This window comes from Geotrypetes seraphini, chromosome 3 (assembly GCF_902459505.1).
Source record: "Geotrypetes seraphini chromosome 3, aGeoSer1.1, whole genome shotgun sequence".
In the NCBI taxonomy this organism is placed as follows: domain Eukaryota; kingdom Metazoa; phylum Chordata; class Amphibia; order Gymnophiona; family Dermophiidae; genus Geotrypetes; species Geotrypetes seraphini.
Genome location: NC_047086.1, coordinates 371,404,673 through 371,430,458, shown reverse-complemented (window position 1 = coordinate 371,430,458; position 25,786 = coordinate 371,404,673). Strand labels below are relative to the sequence as shown.

The window sequence follows — 25,786 nt, the reverse complement described above, 5'->3', positions numbered from 1 at the left end:
GATTAGGCCCACGGGCCTTGGGTTTGACACATGTGCTCTAGACATACAGTTACAACAGCATTTCCCAGAATCAGAACATCTGCTATACCAATGTTACCCTCCAAGATCCAAGAATAATACACAAATGAGCTTAATTTCTACTAACCACCCTAACTTTTGTTATCTACAATATGTTAACTTCTCTATGGATACAAGAAATTTGACCATGTCATCCCCTCTTCGTTTCTGAACACTTACTCTCGGTAGTTTTCAGGATCCCTTATAAATTTAACATACTGTGGGGCTCATTTTCAAAAAAGAAAGGTGGCATAAACTGGCACTTGGATGCACTTGCAATGATCCTACCAGTCAAAACATTCCCTTGTCAATCAGTTCAGTGGCCGCGTTTACTTGGATGCACTTGTAATGATCCTACTAGTCAAAATATCCATTTTTGAAATTTTTAGACGTCTTTCTGCTCATTTTGTCTCCAGTGTGTCTAAATTTTAAAGGGGCATGTTAGAAGTGTGTTTAGGGCAGTCTTAGTATTTGGACATTTTACAGCGATAAACAAGATGGGATGTCTTACAGGTTTGAAAATGGACATTTTCTCCACATGATTTTTGGATGTTTTTCTGAAAACGTCCAAAATGGGACTTAGATGTCCTTTCGAAAATGTCCCTCTGTGTCATCAGATCCAGTCCTCAGGTCTTCCTTGCCAGCCTCTCGGTCCGCTAATCACCCTTAAGAAGGCTCTTCACAGAAACAATTCTAAACAATTTCCTCCTTTGGTAAGGTTTTTCTGGAAACTTTCAGAAGTTCCCATTTTAGCCTGATGGGCCCAACTCCTTGGAACTCCCTCTTTCTTTCCTTGAGGATTGAAGCATCTTTCAATAAGTTTAAGAGTCGATTAATAGCCTATTACTTCTCCATTGAATTTTAGATGAATTTTTAGATTTTGCTCTAGTTCCCTCTATGGAGGTTTGAGAATTATGGAGAGAACTATTTTAACCCCCCACCTTTTGTATTTTCCTCTCCCTGCCTACCTTATTATTATACAGTAAAATTTTCCTTTTCCCAGAATTCCTCTTGTAATTTCGGTCTGTCACGATTTCTGTCTTTCAATGTTTCTGTTATTGTGCATATCTTCCCTTCCCCACTTATTTTGATTTGTAAACCGCTTAGAATATTTTTTCTTATGGTACAATCAAATAAACTGAACTTGAACCTTTACACAGGCACTGGTCACATTCAGTGATGTCGCTGCTTATTTCTGGGAAGTAGAGTGGGACATTCTGGGAGAATGGCAGAAGGAGCTGTACAAGAAGGTCATCAAGGAGATTCATAGCTTCCTGATAGCACAAGGTAAATATGCTTATCTGTCACCTACCCCCACAGATACATTGTAGGATTTATTTTTTAACTAATATTTATTCATTAAGCACATAAGAACATAAAATGGGGCATGCTGAGTCAGACCAAAGGTCTTCGAAGTAGCATAGTAACATAGTAGATGACGGCAGATAAAGACCTGAATGGTCCATCCAGTCTGCCCTGTAATCACAATTTCATGATTAAACTAAAATGTCTTTTTTCTTTGTTATTTCTGGGTCATATACCTTAGAAGTCTACCCAGTACTGACCTTAGTTTCCAGCTACTGCAGTTGCCACTGAAGCTCACTCCAGCCTATCCAAACCATCTTTGCAAGATTCAGACTGTGGAAGTTAGCCTATTAATGACCCAGTATATAAAGTTAAGTTTTAGTTTAGTTTAGTTTAATTAGCAATCCTCTGTGTTCATCCCTTGCTTGTTTAAATTCCATTACAGTTTTCCTCTCCACCACATCCCTCGGGAGGGCATTCCGTGAAAAAGAATTTCCTAACATTACTACTAGGTCTATCACCCCTCAACCTCAATTTATGTCTCTAGTTTTACCAATTTCCCTTCTCTGGAAAAGATTTGGTCCTATGTTAATACCGTTCAAATATTTAAATGTCTGTCAAGAATCCAAATCGCAATAACAAAATATAAATACAATCAGCAAAAAAATTGTTATTAGCCTAGTGGTGGAGATACCCCATGAAAGTACAGTGGAACCTCCGTTTGCGAGTAACCCGGTTTGTGAGTGTTTTGCAAGACGAGCAAAACACTCAGCAAACTTTTGACTCGCAAACCGAGCACTGCCCCGATGAACGAGCACTCACTAGGGTGGCCCAGGGGTGGGTGGGTACCTGTCTGTGGGCTGCAGCCCTTGCAGCGTGGTGGTTTCCTTTCCCCGGGGTCCCCGTGCGGTTCTCCTCCCTCTTCGGCGATGACTTTGCCGTTAACCAGCGCCTCCCGGCTTCCGATTCAAGCCGGCCATCCTCCAGACGCATGCGCAGGACCTCTGCACTCTCCCGGCGCCGCTCCAACAACACGCGCACCACATACAAGCACGCAGGACGTATATACTTTAACCATAGCAGCCCATGAACAGTTCTCAAGCTCCACCTTTTCTGAAATGCTGCCGCCCTGGGCCCGGTAGCCGATGATCATACCTTTTTCAATGCCTGAAATACCTTTTTCAGTCTCCTCGGCTGGGGAGCTCAGTGTCTCGGTCACTCGGCTCAGGGCAGCTGCTCTCCGGAGGAGGCTTCTTGTTTGATCAATGTTCTGGAGACCAGAGCCATCCAGCTGGCATTCCAGACATTGTTGACGGGCAAGTCTGTTCGGTTCTCTCGGACATTGCCCTGGCGGTGGCTTACATTAATCATCTGGGGGGACCAGGAGTCGTCTGGTGGTGAAGGAGGCTGCTCTGCTCCTGGTTTGGGCAGAGGCTCATCTTCTGGACATCTCGGCTTCCCACATAGTAGGAGTGGAGAATGTCCCAGCGGACTTCCTCAGTCATCACGTGCTAGATCCTGGAGAGTGGTGTCTCAGTCCCACAGCCTTTGAGTTGATAGTGCATACTTGGGGTCAGCCAGTCATGGACCTGATAGCCACGAGTGTCAACACCAAAGCACCAAAAGTTGGTGCAAGTCCATCTGTAGGGATGTTCAGGCCAAGGGGCTGGATGCTCTGGTACAGCCTTGGCCGGTGGCAGTCCTCCTGTTCTTGTTTCTTCCATGGACGATGGTGGGCAGAATCCTTCGCATTGCTCAACACCCTGGCCGCGTGATCCTGGTGACTCTGAACTGGCCAGGCGCCTGTGAAATGCAGATCTGGTTTGTCTTCTTGTGGCAGATCCTCTTCCTCTGCCCCTCTCGCTTGACCTTCTGACTTAGGGCCCCATTCCAATGTTCGATCCGGGTCCCTTTTGTCTTACAGTTTGGCTTTTGAGAGGGAACGCCTTGGTAAAAAAGGTTATTCAAATACAGTGATCTTCACTCTCTTGGGGTCCTGGAGGCTTTCCACATCTCGGGCTTATGTGTGTGTTTGGCGTATTGTCGAGGAGAGGTGTGCTGTGTGTGGAGTGGTTTCCTTTTGTGCCTCTTTGCCTCACATCTTGGAGTTCTTGCAGGATGGGGAGGGTCATTGGGGTGGGCAGACTAGATGGGCCGCGGCCCTTATCTGCCGTCTTTTTCTATGTTTCTATGATGGCCTGGACTGGGGCCTGGTCTGGTCATCTCTCTGGGTTCAACTTGCAGCTTTGTCTGTGTTTCACGGTTTGCTGCAGGGAACACATTTAACTTCTTTTCCGTACGTGATTCGATTTTTGAGGGTGGCCAAATTGCTTCGGCCTCCAGTGCGACCTTCGTTTCAAGCCTGGGATCTCAATCTGGTCCTGTCCATGCTCGTGCTCTCTTTCTTTGAGCCCCTGGGTTCCTGCATGTTGAAGGATCTTACTCTCAGGGCAGTTTTCTTGGTGGACATTACTTCTGCGAGACACGTTTCTGAGCTGCAGGCTCTCTCTTGTAGGCCTCTCTTCCTGGAGTTTTCTAGGGAGCGTGTTGTGTTGTGGCCTATTCCTTCCTTTCTGCCGAAGGTGGTCTCGCCTTTTCATGTCAATCAGACCTGTCCCGGTCTTGGGTGGTCAGGAGGGCTCTTCGGAGCAGAGGCAGTTGTGCAAGTTGGATGTCTGTCGGGTTCTTCGCTTTTATGTTCGTGGACCAAGGAGTTCTGGAAGTCGAATCATCTTTTTGTCCTCTTAGCGGGTCCTCATAAGGGGATGGTGCTTCCAAGGCTATCATTGCATGCTGGATCAAGGAGACTATCGCTTCCGCATACCTTCTTCAGAAGAAGCCTGTTCTGGAATTTCACAAGGCTTATTCCACTCAGGGTCAGGCAGCTTCTTGGGTTGAGTATTCTCTGGTGCCTCCAGTGGATATCTGTAAAGCTGCAGTTTGGTCTTCTCTGCATTCCTTTATGCGACACGACTGTGTGGATGTTCAGGCGTGTCGGGACGTGGTGTTCGGTGAGTGTGTTATAGTGGTGGCCCTCAAGGGGGTCCCACCCATGATGGGTACTGCTTTGGTACGTCCCATCAGTGAACTGTATCGCTTTTCCATCCCTAAAGGGCTGTACCTACAAGAGATACCTTGATAGAACATTATCATTCCAAGCAGGCAAATGGAACAAATGTTTAACCAACTTCATCTCAAACACACTTTCGTACCAAATGTTTAGGAAGTCAATCAAAACTTATCTCTTTTACAAATTTCTCTGACCCCCATTTCAACCTTGATGTACTTCCAAAACACTTCCAGATAAACTTGACTAAGCTTAACATGCCAATGTAATTTTGAAAGTTCTCTGTAATGTCGCTAAGTGCATACAGTCTCTTCCCCTGTAAACTGTTTTGAACTGTTTGTGGTATGGCGGTATATAAAAATAAAGTTGTTATTATTATTATTAAAGGAGAAATTAGGTTCTTACCTGCTAATTTTCTTTCTTTCAGACTCCCCAGACCGGTAGTCCCTACCCTATTGGTTTGTCTGTTGTTCTTGTAGGATTCACGTGAAGAGTGTGATTTTTCTGTGGGTTCTAGTATTTTTATAGGGTCGGGGAGATGAAAAAGGACAGCAGCTTTGGCTCAGCTGGCGAGCTATGAGGACGTTTGCTGAAGGGGCTTTTTTCTATGCCGTTTCCAACAGTCTTGCTCTATGTTAGTTGTTACTCCTGTTAGAAGTATTGTTACTGTTATACTTAGTACTTCTTAGTTCTGCTTGGCTATTCGACAGACTGAATATATTAGGGGGAAGAACAGCTACTTGTATTACAGCCAAAATATTTTGTCTCAGTCTCCACCCGCTGGTCATGGTAAGCTATTACCCATCAGTGAACTGTACTGGTCTGGAGTCTGAAAGAAAGAAAATTAGCAAGTAAGAACCTAATTTCTCCTTCATCCACTCACAGTACACTTTAACCACAGCAGCCCATGAACATTTCTCAACTCCACCTTTTCTGAAATGCTGCCATCCTGGGCCTGGTAGCCGATGATCACGCCTTTCACAATGTCTGATAAGTCACGCTTAATCCCCCCATGACAGCCACAGTTGCTATATTGGCAACTTGCTGACATCCCACCTTATAGAACCACGAAGTCTGCACGCAACGCGTGCATTTGTTCATTGGCTGTGCGTCCCTGACATCAGAGGTAGACAGTGGTCATAATAATGTGACTCAACCGTGTATAATTCAGAACATTTACTAATGAGTGCTGCCATTTTGTCAGAGCTGGTAAAATCCCAGATGCCAGGCTGCTAAAAATTTAGGACTTGACTCTGAAATCTCAAATTCAGAAGGAGCTACCATGAGTCTGTGAGATGCACCTTGTTTTTCCTCTTTGAATGCTTTTAATAAGATTCTAAGACATTCTCCCTGGGAGTGTGCATGCCAGAGAACACTGGCCCCTTCGACCCATCAAATACCACCACCACAACAAAGCTGGAAACAACCTTAGATACAGTAGAAAAATGGATGATGGATCACAAACTAAAACTAAACTCAGAAAAAACAAAATTCCTCTTGCTCGAACAGGCCAAAACGCCTACCATCACAGAACTGAAAATCAAAAACACCAAATACCCAATACAACCCGAACTAAAACTCCTAGGAGTTACAATAGACAGATGTTGCACAATGCAATCCCAAATCAACAAGACGACCCAGAAAGCTTTTCTAACCATGAGAAATCTACGTAAAATCAGAAAATTCTTCAACCCAGCACAATTCAGACTAATTGTCCAATCCCTAGTCTTAGGTCTGCTGGACTACTGTAACTCCCTCTATCTTCCTTGTCCAGCCACTATGATAAAAAGACTCCAGACCATACAAAACACCGCCCTCAGACTGATCTACTCACTCAGAAAATATGATCACATAACAACTACCTTCTTAGACTCCCACTGGTTACCCATACAAGCACAAATTCAATTCAAATTCCACTGCCTATTATTCAAAGCGTTACACGGCTCTTCCCCTTCCTACCTAAACAACCGCTTAAACCAGATCTCCACCTCAAGACACAGAAGAACCCCAAACCCTTTTGCCTTTCCCCCACTCAAAGGCACACTACGCAAGAAAATGTTTGACAACCTTCTGGCAACACAAGCAGCAAAACTCAACCATTCCATCTCCAATCTGCTGACAACATCGGACGACTTCAAAACATTCCGAAAAGAAATCAGAACCCTGCTTTTCAAAAAATTCATCCAAATATCTTAACCCTTCTTCACCTACCTCAAGATATTACTTCCCCAAATAACCCACCTAAACACCTTCCAAGCAAACAGACCCCTAAAATAGATGGTAATCTTACCTACTCTAACTATATTCTCTTTGTCTATATCACACAGTTCGGCACTGTCATTTTACTATCCAACCCCTAAATCCCCTTAGGAATCTATCCAGCTATCTCTCCTCTGTCAAAAAAAAATAAAAAAATTAATAAAAAATTGTATCTTCACTGGAAAATGCCCAGTCAAATCTTTTGTAATCCGCCTTGAACTGCAAGGTATAGGCGGAATAGAAATCTGTAATGTAATGTAATGTAATCATGAATAGAAAAGACCATATCAGAAACCCACCAAGGTCTAATCTTAATCAGGCTGAATCCCTTTCTTTTCATGAAGCTTTATCACAAAATAACATACCTGCATGCATACATTCCTCCATCCCAACAGGAAAAAAAAAAGAGGATTTTACAAATAAAGCTTAAAATGTAATTCCTCTATTTGTTATTTAACAGGTTATTCAATTCTTAATCCTGATGTTATATTCAAGATTAAGAAGGAAGATGAGAAATATCTCACACATTATTGTGAATCGGAGGAAAAAGAAAACATGAACGATCCCACCATGAGTAAGTAAATGCTTTGCAGTTAAAAAGTTTTGTGTTATCAGATCACAGGAGATGGGCCATTGGCATCAAATATATGGAAACTTACCCCCTCTTGTACAAAACTGCGCTGTTTCTAGCACGGGGAGCCGCGCCGAATGGCCCGTGCTGCTCCCGATGCTCATAGAGTTCCTATGAGCATCGGGAGCAGCACGGGCCATTCAGCGCGACTTTCTGCGCTAAAAACTGCTAGCGCAGTTTCGTTGAAGAGGGAGTTAAAATCTGTTTCTAATATGATAATTATCAAGGCTACTGAATTCCTTTAAACATGTTTGTTTTCTTATGCCAGATCTTCCAATTGTAACGTCTGTGTTCTCACTGAGCATTAAACAAGAGGAAGATCTTCCCTTCATGGATCATCCTGAATCAGAGACATCTGAACTGATTAACCTACCTGTAACAGGCAAGTTTAAAATATACTTTTAATTTCATTATTCATGTTCAAATTGCCTTGTGCACTCCAGCCAAATGAGAAAACATAGAATATGAGCTATAAATAATACTCGACTAGTTCAATGAAGATAATAATATAATTCAGATCGGAGAATTAAAACAAAATTGAAGATCAGCAAAAAAACATGTAAAAGAACAAAAAATAAAAAAAGAAGAAACCCAGTTTAAAAACTGATTAATTGGAAACAAAAAAATAAATTCCGTACTATTGAAGGTATATGAGAATAATCCAAGTTTTACAAAAGGGGCCCTTTTACCAAAATGCAGTGAGTTTGCACTTAGGCCCAGATTCTGTAGAGGATGCCCAGTCTCAGAAGTCGTACCTAAGCCTGCCTAAAATGAACCCGATCTCTAACCAACGTCCATGTTACAGACACCGGTTAGAGAATCAGGTTGTCGCTGAGCATATCGCAACAAGGGATCTCCCTGCCGTGATAAGTTTAGCAGCAACCTGTCCTGTGTCCCCCCCCCCCGCAAAGACTACCGGCAGGAGGGATGCCGATGATCTATGGAGGGAGGTGGGGGGGATCCGGCAGGAGGGATTGGGCATCCCTCCTGCCGCGATTGTTCAGAGGGGGTGATGGGCAGCCGCTAAACATATTGCGGCAGGGAGATCCCTTGCTGCAATAAGCTCAGCGGACGCATCTACTTACAATGTAGGCCCCCAAATGTGAGCCCCCCAAAACCCTACTCTACTGCCATATAGCTGCCACCTACAGCCATAAGGGCTATTCGGGTTGTAGACAGGTGAGTATAGTGGGTTTTTGGGGCGGGGTCTCACCATAAGCTATATGGGAATTAAAGTGAGATGTTTATCTGGCACCCTTTATATGAAATTCACAGCAGTGCCCTCTAAGATGCCCAACTGCAACTACTTTGTTGCCATAGTGGGTGGCCAGTCCATTATGGACTGGCCCCTCCCATGTCTAAATGGACTTGTTCTGGGCGTTTAGGACTTGGCCGAAATTTTGGTCAAAAATGTGGTATAAAAATAGACATCCTGGCGGTCTGAGCGATTCAATGGCCTGGATGTCCAGATAGAGGATTTAAATAAATTTCAAGACGTATGGTGGTTTGCCTTTTGAAAATAAGCATTTTTTTTACCGCTGACTTTGGACATCTAGTGCCATTCGTCCAAATTGGACTTAGAAGTATGTTTTGAAAATGCCCCTCCACATGCTATAGATATTAAATTATATACTCTACTAATGCCAGGAAGCTAGTGAAAAGAATATAAGGTTGCTGTACGATAAAATCAGATCAAAGACAGACAATTCACTAATATAACAGCAAAAAAGTACATGGTAAATAAATCACAGAAAGACTTAATGCCCCTTTTCAATCCTCCTCCTCCCCCCCTTCTGACCTACTCCCCCCCACCCCACCCCACCCATCGCCCTCCTCTCCCCCCTACTCTCTCTCCTTGCTGTTTGCAACTCTATGATCAATTTGATATGTAACCACCTGTAATCTCTGTCTAACTAATGTGAACCGCCTAGAACTCTTCGGGGTATGGCGATATACAAAAATAAAGTTATTATTATTATTATTACTAACCTTACTGCGTAAAATCCTTAGAGTAGCTAAAAAAAATAACAGGTCAAGCAAGCTGTATTTTTTTGTATGGGACAGACCCTGGTCTTGGTTTTAAAAGTCAGGTACTTAGTTTCACGCTTCAATTCCAGCGGTAATAAAGGAAGAATAAAGTGAAACATGTTTATGCCTGTTCTTGTATATTTGCTATACTGCCTTTCATACAGAACACCGCAAAGCAGTTTACAATGTTAAATTTTAAATAAAATGGCAAACATGAATGCAAAGGAATCTAACTCTCCCACCACTTCCTTTACCCACTGTTATTATTCCTTCTGCTAGAAACACTCCAACCCTGAAATGTCCTGTCTCTCCAAATTAGTTTGTAAGATCTTCTGAGCAGGGATTATCTATTACATTCAAAATCATTGAGCTTTGGAACAACCTTACCTCCCTTCTTCGGAACTTGAGCTCTCTCCAAGTTTTCCGCAAACATCTGAAAACCTGACTTTTCTCAAAAAATGTAAGTCTCCCTCCAACTTAGGAATCAAGGAAACTCTTATATCTTGGCATCCCAAGTCCTCTAAATTTTCTTCACACTTCTACCTCTAACCCTCTGTTGTAGTTCCTTCCTATTTCTCCTACTGTAAACCGCGTCGAGCTCTACGAACGTGGAGATGATGCGGTATACAAACCTAAGGATTAGATTAGATTAGATTTTTTTTTTAAAACTAAATTTATATTCCGCGCATCCTACAATTCTATGCGGATTGCAAATTATTCAGGTACTCAAGCATTATTCCCTAACTGTCCCGGTGGGTTCCCACTCTATCTAATGTACCTGGGGCAATGGGGATTAAGTGACTTGCCCAGGGTCACAAGGAGCGGTGCTACATACGCCTTTCAGCGTATGGAACATACATAGCAGAAGTAGTTAAGAGGATTGCAATCCAGCGAGTCTTAAATGAAAAGTGTTGGAACTGACAAAGTAAGTGCTTCTTGGAGGTTACCCCAATTTTCTGGGAAGCTAGTTTCTGCTGTATTGCCTCTCTCTGCCCATTGGCTTTTATTCTCCTTTCACTGGTTCTCCAGAGCTTCGTATGACTAAGCAAACATACAAGTTCTCTCCATGACATCAGTGTCTACTAGGTCTGTACCAACACCCATCTCCGCAGTCGCACATTCTTCTTCTGATATATGCGCCAGGTGCTGGCTTAGGGCAGCTCACTAAAGCAGTTGTTGATGGCTGAGCAATGGTGGAGAGCGTTCGGGGCATCTTTGCAGATATCTTCAGCTGGTGAGGTTTGGGGGTTCCCTGCCAGCTTAGGCATTTAATATTTTGAGGGGGCAAAGAGGACATTCTTCCCGCCTATTTTGGTAGCAGGCCCACCCAGAATTTGAAGTCTGGCTCCTCCACCATTGCAGCTAAAGAGTTCCCTAATTTAGAGAGAAGAGAATGTGAGAAATTATAAAATGTTGGAAGGAGGAAGAGGCAGCAGGTGGCATTCAGGAGAGGCAGATAAAGATTGCAAAGATAGCCAAGGCAGGTTAGATCATCATGGCACTATGGCAGTTTCATGACACGGGGACAAATCTTTCCCCGTCCCCACAGGAACTCATTTTCATATCCTGTCCTGGAGAGTTCTTTTCCTGTTCCTGCCCCTTTCCTGCAAGCTCCATCCTCATCTGCACAAGCCTCAAAACACTTCAAAATCATGAGGCTTCTGCAGTTAAGGCAGAGCTTACCGGAATGGAGCAGGGTCAGGGAAAATGACAAAACTTGCGGGGACGGAAAAATTGAGTTTCTGCGGGGATGGGGAAAAATTTGTCCCCCATGTCATTCTCTAACGTACATCTGAAAAGGTAAGTTCTGACTTCCTCAAACGCTGAAAGAACAGCAATGGCACAACTGACTGGTTAATAAAGATGTTGGTTGATCTAGTGTCTGAATTAATGCATTAGAAAGATAGACGTGTGACGAGTCAGAGCTTTGACACGTTGAACCTTCCAGCAATAACTTTAAAAGCACCAGGAAAGAATTCCACCACATGGTTTAACAGCATAGAGATCTATAACAAGCATGTCTCAATCCTGGCCAGGTCCTTCTTCTCTGTATCTCATACAGTCAAGATTTAACGATATAATGTCCATGATCATGTTTATGGTATGTTATTTAGTTGTATGAATGTATTCTTTCCTATTGATTACTACCAGGATTTTTTTTTCTTACTATTGACTTTTGAGATTAGCTCATGTTTGTAAATTGCTTAGACTTGCCTGTCCAAAATTTTGCAATTAATCAGAAATAAACACAAAATACAGTACATTGATGCATAGCTTCACTATAAAACAATCATTACCAGTTCTTCTTTGTGAACTTTTATCTTTGGATTACACATCCCCCTCCCTATTCGCGGTTTCGATTATCCGCAGTTTTTTTCCCCAGCCCCCCCCCCCTCAGAATCGCTCATTGGCATTGAAAAAAATGGCCCTGGGACTTGGAGGGAGGTGGGGTGGGGGGGTGGCCATCGGAGGTGATTAGAGGCGGCAGGGGGGGTGATCAGAGGCAGAGGGAGGCAATCAGAGGCGGCAGGGGGGGGTGATCAGAGCATGGACCTTACCTGGTGGTCTAGCAGTAACGCGGGGCAGGAGCGATCTTCCTACACTCCTGCCCCGTGCAGAGCCATGCTGTGAGTTCCCGTGGTCTCATGAGACTACAACAGGGAGTTCCTGTTGTAGTCTCGTGAGACCACGGAAACCAGGCTCTTAGTTCAGTCCCATGCACTGGGTTGATTTTCATCATATTCTCTCCAGGGGGCGGGTGGTAATTTTGATACCGGATGGCTTAAGCTCCCAGGAGCTCATTAGTTTTGGGAATCATAAGAGTTTGGGCTCCTGATTTATAGGGTAGTTTTCCCTGATTACTTGGATTTTTTTTAGATTGGGTTCCTGGGGACTAAGCTGGATTGTGGACTTGGGGGTGGGGGGTTTGATGAAACCTTTCTTTTGTATAAAATGGATAACTGTACTGTGTATTCTGGCCTTTATTGTTGGACCTGTTTGTTCCAGTTATCATTAAAAATTGTTGGAACATATAAAAAAAAAAAAAAGCAGCAACCTCATTGGAAGACATCCGCAGAGCAACATGGTGTTCTCTACCTCATTTTACACCTAGTTTTGCTTAGTTTTGCATCCAGAAATTAATGTGCTTTTGGTCAAGTAGTGACAAAGAACTTATTTGCATAATCTGCATAAAAACCATTAATGGCTCTTGTGGTATATAATGCTTTTGTAAATAAATAAATAAAAATCTCACATAAAAAGTGATTTTAGAAATTGAGTTGCGTACAACTACAGACTACATTTAACATTCAATAGACGGTCCCTTCTCAGAAGAGCTTACAATCGGACACCTGAACCAATCAGGACCTCAGGATGCACCAGGAAGGAGAAGGCCTGCCAGTTTGGAGAGGTGGGCCTGCAGGTAGGAGGGACTGGGCATCCCTCCTGCTGTCTTCTTCTATATAAGATACAAGGGTGAGGGGGGCATGGGGTGATCCAGGTGGCGTGATCTCAGGGGAAGGGTCAGGAGGGGGGGCAGTATCCGGGTGGCTGAGGCAGGAGGAAGTGGGCATCTCCCGGCCAACGATCTTTGCAAGGGGGAGGGGTCAGGAGTGTAGGAGGGTCCAGGTTTCCGAGGCAGGAAGGAGTGGGCATCCCTCCTGCTTCTCTTTTTTTATTTTGTTTGGGTGAGATGGGGGCCAGCAGAACTTTTTTTTTAAATGGAGACAGATATTGTGCATGTGTAACACACACACACAACATCTGTGCCCATTAAAGAAAAAATGTCTTCCTGCCCTGAACAGCTGAGCAGCTGGAGGCTGTGTCAGACTTCCCCTGGTGGCTCTGCACATGTCTAATTTGCATTTCCGACGACTGATGGGTTGGGAGGGATTATGGCAAACCTCCGCATAACTCATTTGCATGGTAAGTAGTTTGAACATCAGTCGCCGTTTTGAAATTGGACAACTTGTCGGCCCCACAGCGACCCACTGGATTTTAAGGACACTTTGAGTGCATTTGGGTCTATGTTGCCTATATAAAGCATCAGCAAAATTTAAGTTCCAGGCAATTACATTACAGTACTCCTGCCAGTGAACTCTCTTTACTTGGACTGGTCTCTCTCTCACTGCCAGTCCTTAATTGTTCAGGTACCCAATCTTCAACTATCCTCATCAGTTCGGAAGGTCAGCTCCTTCTCTTCTGTCTACCTCTCATTTCCTGGTCTTCAATTCACATATAGAGTTACTGGCTCTTGCTTTTGAATGCGCAAATCTGGGCCTTCTGCTACGAGAGCCTCTCTTTCACTTGCTGTATCCATGCGGTCTGCTTCTCTGAACTGTTATCTCATTGATTGAGGACTGCCATCAGTTTCCTGGTAATCTTTCTGATTACTTCATCTTGCAGTGTAAATATAAGCACTCCTAGGTCTGCCACCCTCTTGTCTAGTGCATTTCAGATTCTACCTTTGGTTGCCTATGGCACTTTTCTTGCCATTTAGAGATCATTTGCACCTCAAAATTGCTATGTACCTCGGGGCATACCACTAAAGTGTGTTTGCCTGCCTTGGGTATTTTCCGCTGCCTTGGCCATGCAAGGGTTGGTCTGTTAGGCATCTGCTCAACACCCAATCATCAGTTCACTCCCAGCTTGGGTAGAGCTAAGGCTGAGCTGTGGTGGTGGGGAGGGGGAGGATGGGAACCACTTATAGCAGTCCTAAAGTAAAACTTCTAAGTTACCATATACTACCGTATAATTTTAGTTACTGAGTGCCATTGACTATCTGTATGTTTCTATATGTTTATTTAAACATGCGGTGAGCATTTCAAAAACTTAGGATGACTACCAGTTTTAAAAACTGACCCAGTTGCATCTCTGTTTATCTATAACAGGATCTCCCAATGTCAAGCCTGAAATCTTAATCCGATTTAAGGAAGAGGGATTCAGCATTGAGCTCCAGGAATCTGAGGAAAGAAGAAACCTGCCCAATATGGGCACATGTGAAGAACTGTATGAAACAGGTGATGTGGCTTGGATTGAGACTGTAAATCAGAAAGAATGCAATCATTGCAGGAAATGATAAGATGCAGAGAACCAGGAACACGCACAAAAAAAATCCAGAACCAATCATGCCCATTTTCAAAACTGAGATGGTTTGGGGAAATCCACTGCTTATTCCTAGGTTAAGCAGCATAAAATCTATTTTACTACTTGGGATCTAGCTAGGTGCTTGGGACTTGGGTTGGCCACTGTTGGAGACAGGATACTGGGCTTGATAGACCTTCAGTCTGTCTCAGTATGGCAGCTCTTAGGTGAACCAAGTCTAGGACAATGAAGCCATTGTGACATCACTGATGAGGCTGGCTCTTAGGCATTGGTGGAATTGAGGCATTATGACATCACAATCTCAGCTCTGGAATGTTGCTACTCTTTGGGTTTCTGCCTGGTACTTGGGACCTGGGTTGGCCACTGCTGGAGACAGGATACTGGGCTTGATGGACCTTCAGTCTGTCTCAGTATGGCAGCTCTTAGGTGAGCCAAGTCTAGGACAATGATGCCATTGTGACATCACCGATGAGGCTGGCTCTTAGGCATTGGTGGAATGAGGCAGTATGATATCACAATCTCAGCTCTGGAATGTTGCTACTCTGGGTTTCTGACAGGTATTTAGGTTAGTCACTGTTGGAAATAGGATACTGGGCTTGATGGACCTTGGGTCTGTCCCAGGATGGCAATTCTTATGTTATCATCTATCTTGTCTGTTCGAAAATGGATGTGATTGTGCTCAGTGCGCGTTATCTTTTTGAAACCATTTTTTTTTAAAAAGAACGTCCAAAAGTAAAACGCACAGAACAAGCCATTGGGATATAGGAGGGGCCCAGCATTCTTAGTAGACTGGCTACGCAGACATCCCAGCAGAGCAGTGCAGCACTCTAGAAAGCACCACAGTGAACTTCACATAAAATGGCCCAGGTACACATCTCATCATAGCCTCCTTATATTGCATGGTGAGCCCTCCAAAACCCACCCGAAACTCACTGTACCCAACTGTACACCACACCAATAGCCCTTAGGCCTGCAGGTGACACCTATATCTAGTTACAGAGGGGTTAGAATGGTGTTTGGAAGGCTCACAAATGCCACTTTTAAGGATCAAATAAACTTCCTGGTTAAGAAATGTTTTTTCTGCTCACGAATGTTGAGGAAAGTCAGATCTCTTTTCCATCAACGTCATTTTACTGTTTTGGTCCAATCTATTATATTATCCCGGTTAGATTATTGTAACGCCATTTATCTTGGCATCACTAAGTCTATAATTGATTCGGAATACCGCTGCGAAGTTGATCTGTGGAAAGAGCAAATTCGACCACGTGACTCCTTTGCTTTTCTCTCTCCATTGGCTCCCGGTTTATTTTAGAATTCAGTTTAAGTGTTTATGTATCATTTTTAAGATTTTACATGGTATCTTTGCTCCTCTTGTTCCTCAGCTATGGAATGTTTATAGATTTTCACATTCGAGAGGCATTCATCGATTTGAACTTTCTCTTCCTTCTAGGAAAGGAATTCAAGGAGTTAAGAATTTTAGCAGCTCTCTGGCGTTTAAATTTCCCCAACTATGTGAATGAACTTCCCCTAATTTTGAGGTGTCCCAGTTCCTTCCAACTCTTCCGTAAACTTCTAAAAACTTTTTTATTCGCTAAACATTTTGAAAACTAAGGGCTCCTTTTACTAAGGTGCGTTAGGGCCTTAATGTGCGGAATAGAAACATAGAAGATGACGGCAGATAAGGGCCATAGCCCATCAGGTCTGCCCACTCTACTGACCCACCCCCAATAGCGCACGCTAAATTGCCACGCGCGCTAGACCTTAATGCCAGCATTGGGCTGGCGTTATTCTAGAAGCGTACCGCGCGGTAATTTTGTGCGTGCGCTAAAAACGCTAGCACACCTTAATAAAAGGAGCCCTAACTCTTGTATTTCAGTTTACTTTATTTTTTTAAATTTATTGTTAACCGCGCCGAGCTTACATTGGCTGAAGACATGGTCTATAAGGTTAAGTTTTAGTTTAGTGGTTAGAGTGGAGTTTGGGCTGAATCCCCATCTTCATGATTCACTACACTGCCCACCAGGCTACTCCAGGAACCTGCTCATTGCTCCACTAGGACTGGCCTTAACATCTGAAGCTATCATACAGGCAGGTATATATTGTTTCACTCATCTTTTGGGCTGGGTGGGAGGGGGGGGGGGGTCAGTGATCATTAGGGGAGTGTGGAAAGGTCATGCTTACATTTCTCCAGTAACACTTTAGAAAGGGGATCACATTCGCTATACATAATCAATTATCAAAAATTTAACCCCCCCCCCTTTTATAAAACCTTAGCGTGGTTTTTAGCACTGGCCGCAGCGGTAACAGCTCCGATGCTCATAGGAATTCTATGAGCGTCGGAGCTTTTACCGCTGCGGCTGGCACTAGAAACCACGCTACAGTTTTGTAAAAAGGCAGGGTTAGTGTGAAAACAGTAAAGATATAGCGGTACCTTTCTTGCCGCAGAACCACCACATCGATAAGAAAATATTACTCAAAACAGCCTCAATGGCTCAACAAGCTTAGCAAACAGCCATAGCTGTCTAGAGCACAGTTCTTCCGTGAAGGATTCGGGTCCCCGCCACAACAAAAGGTGCCGGTGTCAGCTGACATGCAACTTCCTGTTGCCGTCGTTATGCCAGGACTCCTGCTACGTATGTCTCCTGCTCCTGCCTTTGTCTACGCACCCCCAGACCAGCAGCGACAGCTCTGTGTGCTTTTAACTTTGGTACACAGCTGCCCCTAAGCAGTATTTTAGCCGCGGTTTCATGAAACAGCCTTGGGGCCTTTGCTAGGCCGGCCTGTTTCAATGATGCGATGTGGGCCGGCCTACCAAAGGCCTTGAGGCTGCCTCATGAAACAGCAGCTAAAATACTGCTTAGGAGCAGCTGTGTGCCGAAGTTAAAAGCACACAGAGCTGCCACTAGCCTACATAGAGGAAACATTTGCTGGAGAGGGAAGGTAGAAGGGGTACTCCTGGACAAGGGAGGGGAAGGAGGTACTGTTGACAGGGGAGAAGGGAAAGGGAAGGGGCGAGAGTTACTGTTGGATAAGGGGAGGAGGAGGAAAGGGAGAAGGGGTACTCCTGGACAAGGGAGGGGAAGGGGATACTGCTGACAGGGGAGAATGGAAAGGGAAGGGAAGATAGTTACTGTTGGATAAGGGGAGGAAGAAAGGGAGAAGGTACTGCTGGACAGGAGAGGAGGAAAATTGGAAGGAAACAGCTGGCAGGGAGATTAGAGGAGGGGAAGGAGTCAGGATGGAATGGAGAGATCAGATGAGGGAAAGGGGAGAGACAGAGGAATGACAAAGTAGAGAGAGATTGATGCTGGGAAGGGGGGTCAGATGAGAAATAAGGAAAGAGGGACAAAGATGCTAGATCTGGTGTAGGAGAAAGGAGCATAGAAAGAATGCAGATACCATATGGGAGGGGGAGAGGGAAGACAGTGGATGGAAGGACAAATGCTGGATTGAAGAGACAGAGGGCAGACACTGGATGGAAGAGAGTGAAAAGACGATGAGAGCAGAAACCAGAGACAACAAAAGATAGAAAAAAATCATTCTGTTTCTATCTTGTGATTAGAATATATCAGATTTAAAATATGTATCCTGCTAGAGCTGATGTTAGACATAAGTGGGGAGTGCAAAGCCCAGGCAGTGTTTCTTTAGTTTCCAGCTGGCTTAGGGCTCTCTCTGACCAGAAGGCAGTTGCCCTAGTTGCACTCCCCCTAACACCATTCCTGCCATGTTTGACTGCGGTATTCTGTTAGCATGATATTTGTGTAGCATTCTGTAATAATTTGACTTATTCAGTTTTCTTGATAGTAGAGGGGATATATGTGAAGGGGAGGGGAGACGGGAAGTTTTGTTGATCCTTGCCCTGTATTATTTATATTTGTAAAATGACAATTGTACAGAATATTGTTTCTTTTTATACTTTAATAAAATATGTTCAATATAAAATCATAACTATTTGAGGCTTGTGCGGATGGGATCAGATGGTTAACGGGACCGAGCTCGCAGGGATGGGGCGGCGATGGGTTTTTAAATAAATTTCAGTTTTATTAGTTTGCCGGTCCACGAAATAATTATTTTATTTCCGCCGGTCCATAGGTGTAAAAAGGTTGAAGAACACTGGTCTAGAGAAACTATACCGGAGCTCAGAATCATATCATTGGCTGATAATACCAGAAAAAATAGAGCACTTAAAAAACAAAAAAACATACCTCAAAGTGCTCCAAAAAAATGTTCCCACAGCAGAAAATGGAACTAGCTACACAAAAAGTTCTCAAAAACAGAAAAAGAGAGCAAAACAAAAACTTATCTAGAATTTTTAGCCGAGGCCAGTCTAATCTGTGACGTACTGTAGAAAATCCTTGTTGTGGTCCGTCGTCTCTTTCTTGGCAGGGTGTCTAACAAAAAGCTCTTTGATTTTGATTTCTCCTGACGCAGCGGGATATGCCCACGAAACAAGCGGCCCTGGTCGAGACTTTTTTTAACAGAAGGTGAGAGCAGATAAGAGTTTTGTTTCATTTCTAGCCGCGCAATAAATATAAAAGAACTATGAGAAACTGGCACCTTCTGAAAGCCGTAGTTTGTTTGCTAGTGTTGGGTGTGGCGTCGTTTGCTCTGAGTCGGTGCTGGAGTCCTGGGGATCAGGAGAAGCTGGTGTTTTGCCCAAGGCGTTGAGTATAACGGGATTTTGCCAATGAATGACAACGGACGACAAGGATTTTCTATAATAAATCACAGATTGAACTTGCTTCAGCTGAAAATCCCAGATAACTTTTTGTGTAGCTGGTTCCATTTCCTGCTGTGGGAACATTTTTGTTTGATTTTCTATATTACTAGGTATTTTTTAGCACTTTGAGGTATGGTTTTTTTTTTGTGTTTTTTTTTTAAAGGGCTCTTTTTTTCTGGTATTATCAGCCAATGATATGATTCTGAATAGTTTCTCTAGTATAGTATAGTATACTATATAGTATATAGTATATACTATATAGTATAGTATAGTATTAATAGTATAATAGTAGTATAGTATATAGTATAGTATAGTATTAGTAGTATAGTATTAGTAGTATAATAGTAGTATAGTAGTATAGTATATAGTATAGTATAGTATTAGTAGTATAATAGTAGTATAGTATATAGTATAGTATTAGTAGTATAGTATTAGTAGTATAATAGTAGTATAGTATATAGTATAGTATTAGTACTATAGTATTAGTAGTATAATAGTAGTATAGTGTATAGTATAGTATTAGTACTATAGTATTAGTAGTATAATAGTAGTATAGTATTAGTAGTATAGTATTAGTAGTATAATAGTAGTATAGTATATAGTATAGTATTAGTAGTATAATAGTAGTATAGTATATAGTATAGTATAGTATTAGTAGTATAGTATTAGTAGTATAATAGTAGTATAGTGTATAGTATAGTATTAGTACTATAGTATTAGTAGTATAATAGTAGTATAGTATTAGTAGTATAGTATTAGTAGTATAATAGTAGTATAGTATATAGTATAGTATAGTATTAGTAGTATAATAGTAGTATAGTATATAGTATAGTATTAGTAGTATAATAGTAGTATAGTATATAGTATAGTATAGTATTAGTAGTATAGTATTAGTAGTATAATAGTATAGTAGTATAGTATATAGTATAGTATTAGTAGTATAGTATTAGTAGTATAATAGTAGTATAGTATATAGTATAGTATAGTATTAGTAGTATAATAGTAGTATAGTATAGTAGTATATACTATATAGTATATACTATATAGTATAGTATAGTATACTATACTATTCTCTAGTACAGTATACTATACTAGTTTCTCTAGTATAGTATAGCTCCAGTATAGTTTCTCTAGACAGCTATGGCTGTTTGCTAAGCTTGTTGAGCCATTGAGGCTGTTATGAGTAATATTTTCATATCTATGTGGTGTTTCTGCAACAGGAAAGGTGCCGCTAGAATATCTTTACTGTTTTCATACTAAATTACATCTCTCTAGTAGTCATCTGGTCAGTTTGGACACCTCTTTGGTATTTATTCATTGTTAAAACAGGTCTAGCCCCAAATCTCCAAATTGTGCCCCTAGACATAGGGCTCCTTTTATCAAGCTGCGCTAGCGGTTTAACGCGCATAATAGCGCGTGTTAAACCGCCGGCTGCACTAGCCGCTAACGCCTGCCTTGAGCAGGCGGTAGTTTTTTGGCCAGTGCGGCTTGATAAAAGGAGCCCATAATCTTAAATGTTCGATTATGGCAGAAAAATGTCCAAGTCCTGCCCTAGCCCCGCCCACACCACACCTCTAACACGCCCCCCACCCCTTGAGATTTAGACGAACTGCAATGGAACAGCATAGGAATCCTTCTAGAAAATATGTTTCAAAAAAAGCGAAGAGTTTGGCAAGAAAAACGTCTTATCTACCTCTTTATGCCACGTTTTGGACATTTTTCTTTTTCTGAAAATGAGCCCCATAGTCTGTTTCCCTCTGTTCCATTGTCCACCTATCCTGTCTACAAGAGGCACTTCTTTCTTATGTAGAACTTAGCCAAACAAATGTCTTCTTTAAATAATCATATGATGATAATTCATTATATATGTCCTCCACAGCTGTAAAATTAATGATCATGGTCTCATTTTTATTCAACAGATGATGGATTTAGGAATAATAGCAAGAAGATGAGATTGTGCGGTGGACAACAAAAGGAGGAATGGAAACACGAAGAACCCTCCAAAGACAGGCCAGATCTTTCAGCTGACTATGAGGGAAGTAGTAGTAGCATATCACTACCAAAAGAGAGGGAAATAACCCCCAAAGAAGAGAGATCAAATACACTAGAGAGCAATTCTAGCTGCTACCCAAGATTTCTGCAAGCTCAGGGACTCAAAGAAGTTGAGAGACCTTTTAAAAGTGCCGACACTAGAGAAATTTTCACCACAGACTTCAATTTTGTTGAGCAGCACCTATCCTGGCTTAAGAATGAGGTTCATTACTCTGACATATGCCAAACTAACACATTTGGAGACGCTGCCAGCCAAGACAAACTACTTAAATATTCTGAATGTGATAAATGTTTTGGTCATGAAGGCAAGATGCAGCAGCAAAAAATGCATCATGCAGGAAACTGCCCCCGACTAAAACCGTTTAAATGTTCTGAATGCGATAAATGTTTCAGTCGCAGAGCTAAACTGCAGCAGCACATAATGACTCACACGGGGCATAAACCCTATAAATGTCCTGAATGTGATAAATATTTCAGGTGGAAACAGAGCCTACAACGGCACGAAATCACCCACACAAGAGAGAAACCTTTTATATGTCCTCAGTGTGATAAATGTTTCAATCAGAAAGGCAACCTGCAAAGGCATAAAATGACTCATACTGGGGTGAAACCTTTTCAGTGTTTTGAATGTGGTAAGTGTTTCAGTCAAAAAAGCAAAATGCAGCAGCACACCATGACTCATACAGGCTTGAAACCTTTTAAATGCTTCGAATGTAATAAATGTTTCAGTCAGAAAAGTAAACTGCAACGGCACAAACTGATACATGCAAAGTGGGCTGCGACTGCATAAACGCATCCATATTTGAGTGAAACCATTTAAATGTTCTGAATGTGATCGACATTTCGGTTAGAAGGATAACTCACAGCTGCATAAAATGGCTCACATGGGACACAAACATTTTAAATGTTCTGAATGAGATATATTTTTTGATCTGAAAGGCAAACTGTATTAGTATAAACGGCTCACATAGGACTGGCAAAGGTTACATAGCACCTACTGTTTGAAGCTATACGGTCCTAGCAATTGACATTCGACTGAACAACTGTTTTTTAACATTTTGCAGATGACATCAGGATGACTGGACAAATGTGCTTAGGCAAACTTTTCTAGAAGGAAAATTGAGTGAAACTGAAAATATCTCTTTGACTGATGATTATGCTTTCACAGAACTTGAACAGAAAAAGATATATAACTATTTAGGAGCAAAGGAAGAAGCAATAATCCAGCATAAAGTACTGAGAGAAAAAAAGGCCACCAAAGAGTATTAAATGAGATAAAACCAGATACGGAAAAGTACGCTAACTTCAAAGGATAAGATACAAGCCATCAACTAGCTTCCAATTCCCGTAGTTTCATATAGCTTTGGAAATGTGGACTGACCTCTTAAATATCTTGGAAAAATTGGTTGTAAGAATAAGAAAAAATTCTCTACACCTCTTGAGACATAGTGATTCTTATAGACTATGTTGAGACTTTACATTCCTAGAGCTGAAGGAGGAATGGACCTCATAAAGATTAAAATATAAACTAGGGAAGGACTGAAGACACAATAAACCATGCTCCAGTAAATTGGTATATATTGTGACGGGGCCAAGAGTAAGCCTAGCACTGGCAACCTGGCTTCTGCCCCAGGCGCAAGTATTAGCGCTCTTGGGCGAACCACTCTGGAATAAGCACAGCAGAGAAAAAGAAAAGAAAAAAAAAAAAACCACTTTCCACCAATAATTTCCAGTTCCAAGTTTCATTATCCAGTTCAGTTTGCACTTGTTCTAATACAGCCACGCTGGCTGATGATGCTTGGAAAAGATTTATCACAAATAAAGTCCTCTTTTACGGCAACTTCTTGCATCAATCAGGAAAGAAAAACAAAACATTTCCCTTTAAACGGGGTTTCTTTCTCACTGTTCCGCTGCCATGCTTTGCACAGTTCTGGGCACCATTCTAGTTTCAAGAACTTATATACAAGAGCCCCTGTGGACCAGCCAGCCCTGGGCTTTAGCTCCACACTTCTAGGCTTGGGCACAATTACTGTGTTTAGCCCACTGTTTCTTCAGGAAGTTCTCCCCATCTGACTGCCTGAAGTATGAATATCCCACTGACCCCTCTTGTTTCTGGGCAGTGGGCTGGGAACCATCCACCCTTGTTTTAATGGTCTAAGATTCCCCTCCCAAAAGTTCCCACTATCAGGGATGTGAAATGTCAGGTCACTGAAACAACTCAGGGCTTTATTTCTCCTTCTAACGTTAGTTAGTTTTAACCCCTCCCCCCATCATGCTTTGCTTGCATACAGGGATTCTGGTTTAATTTCTGTTGCTAACCAATCCTCACATTCACACACCAAACACTCTTTCATTAAACCGTTCCTCATGAGGACAGAAATGTTTCTTTTAAGTACTTTAGACCATTGTTATAGAACAAACTTTCACTCCCTTCCCCCACACAGTACCTTACCGACTCATGCTGCATTCAGCCATATAGTCTAGGACTGCAACCTTTAAGACATAAAGAGCCACTTGGACCCGTTTTCGAAAAGAAAAAAAAACTTGGAGCCGCAAAACCATTATAAAACAAATCTAACACTGCATATATTGTTTCTTATCTTAATGCTATATACAGGATCACTAAATTGAAAATAAAATCATTTTTCCTACCTTTGCTGTTTGGTGATTTCATGAGTCTCTGGTTGCACTTTCTTCTTCTGACTGTGCATCCAATCTTTCTTCCTTTCTTTCAGCCTCCTTTATGTTTCCTCTCCTCCAGACCTCATTCTCTCCCCCAATTTTTTCTTTCTGTCTCCCTGTTCCCCCTTCTTTCTGTCTCTGTCTGCCCCCTTTCTTTCTTTCTCCGTGCCCTCCCCCAAGCCACTCGGTTTGCTGCCACCGCCATCGGGGAATAGCCCCCAAGCCACCGCCGTCCCAAGCTTTCCCTGCAGAAGCGTCGCGCTGACCAGCATTAAAAGGTGGAGTTTAAAAAAAAATATCTTTATTCATTCAAAAATAAGTACAACATATTATACAATCCTATTACACTATTATAGCACCTAAATTCAATCAAATTGTAATCTATGACAAATACATATATCACCCCCCATCTTCATATTCAAAAATTGCACTCAAAGATTAAAAATATTTTCCAACCCCCTCTCGCACCCCCTGGACGTGCATGATCAAGGGGCAAAATCAACAACAATCACTCTTTGCAGTATTTTGTCAATGGATCCCAAATATCCAGAAACTTCTTATAATGTCCCTGTTATATAGCCATAATACATTCCATTTTAAAGGTGGAGTTCTTTTATTCTGCTCTTATTTATTTGTATTCCACACTGTTCTCATAATACAGTGTATGGCAAACTGTGCCACAGCAGATTCCAGGTGTGCCATGAGACGCCTGAGGAGGATAGGCACGGGCTGACTGCTTATAGGTCGTGCCTCTCGCGGCAAGAGGCACGCCCTATAGGCAATCAGCTGGCACCAGTAGCTCTCCTGCTATCCATACCTCTGCCTCTCCAGAACCCCACCACCGGTGACAATAGGAGTCTCAGGGCCGTGAATGTCTATGTGATGACATCACGTGTGCGTGACATCATCACGTTGGTGTCCGCGTACTTCCAGATGCCCTCCAGTTGCGGCCCCGCATTTAATCTGCCGTGGTTTTAAAAAAAGTTTGCGGCACACTGTCATAATAGATTCTAGGCAGATAACAATAATTACAAATTTGTATCTGATATATAAAACTGGCCCATATAAAGACATTATCCCTGGAAAAGAACCCAATCAAGGGTTTTGAATGTGATAAATATTTCAAGTGGATATGGAGCCGGCAATGTAGAGCTGGTGAATATAAGTACATTTCCAAAGAGGAGAGACTAAAATTCTCAACCAGTCTTTCTGAATGCCTTCACAAGGTGATGCCAATAGCTATTGCTCTCTCTAAAGAAAGGGTTTTGGATGGAACAGCTATAATTTCACTTAGATAAATACTGTACATAATAACACCTAAAAAATCAATATGGATTTAATAGAGGCATCAGCATTTTGATTATTATTTCTGTTGACAAATTCCAGTAACTTTAAATGCTGATGATGGATAAATAGTAATATTCTAGAGTCATTACATGCAAATTGATGAACTGTACTATCATAACATTTAGGCCAATATTCAGCCTGTGGGAGGCAGCCCAGTTACTTCCCATGGGCCGTGGCAATCAACCAATATTCATTGACTTGCCAACTAAGGCAAAAGATAGAACTGTGTCTTCAGGGACGTAAAGTTTTTGAGGACTGAATGTTCACCGTGGATAATCACGGTAAACAATCCCATGTCATTCTTTAGTGTCTATCTCAACCTCAGTCCTTCTACACTAGCATTCTTCAATGCAAGGCTTGAGGGTCAATGGCTGTGCCCTTTCATACACTGATTCTTATGTGAGCCAAGTATAGGATAATGTAGCCATTGTGAATGTTGTGATTCTTTGGGTTTCTGCCAGGAAAGTGTAACCTGGGTTGGCCACTGCTGGAAACAGGATACTGGGCTTGATGGACCTTCGGTCTGTCCCATAGC

The 25,786-nt window shown here is 42.3% G+C and overlaps 1 protein-coding gene across 1 annotated transcript in view; it reads left to right on the top strand.

Moving 5' to 3' along the window:
- LOC117356627 (zinc finger protein 182-like) overlaps nucleotides 1-23,714 on the top strand; it is a 31,108-nt gene extending 7,394 nt beyond the window's left edge. The window contains exons 2-6 of the mRNA XM_033936106.1: nucleotides 1,218-1,344; nucleotides 7,149-7,262; nucleotides 7,588-7,701; nucleotides 14,237-14,365; nucleotides 21,090-23,714. Coding sequence (XP_033791997.1) covers nucleotides 1,218-1,344; nucleotides 7,149-7,262; nucleotides 7,588-7,701; nucleotides 14,237-14,365; nucleotides 21,090-22,012 — 1,407 coding nt within the window. The 3' untranslated portion in view covers nucleotides 22,013-23,714. The remainder of the gene's footprint in view (nucleotides 1-1,217; nucleotides 1,345-7,148; nucleotides 7,263-7,587; nucleotides 7,702-14,236; nucleotides 14,366-21,089) is intronic.
- The last annotated feature ends 2,072 nt before the right edge of the window (nucleotides 23,715-25,786 follow it).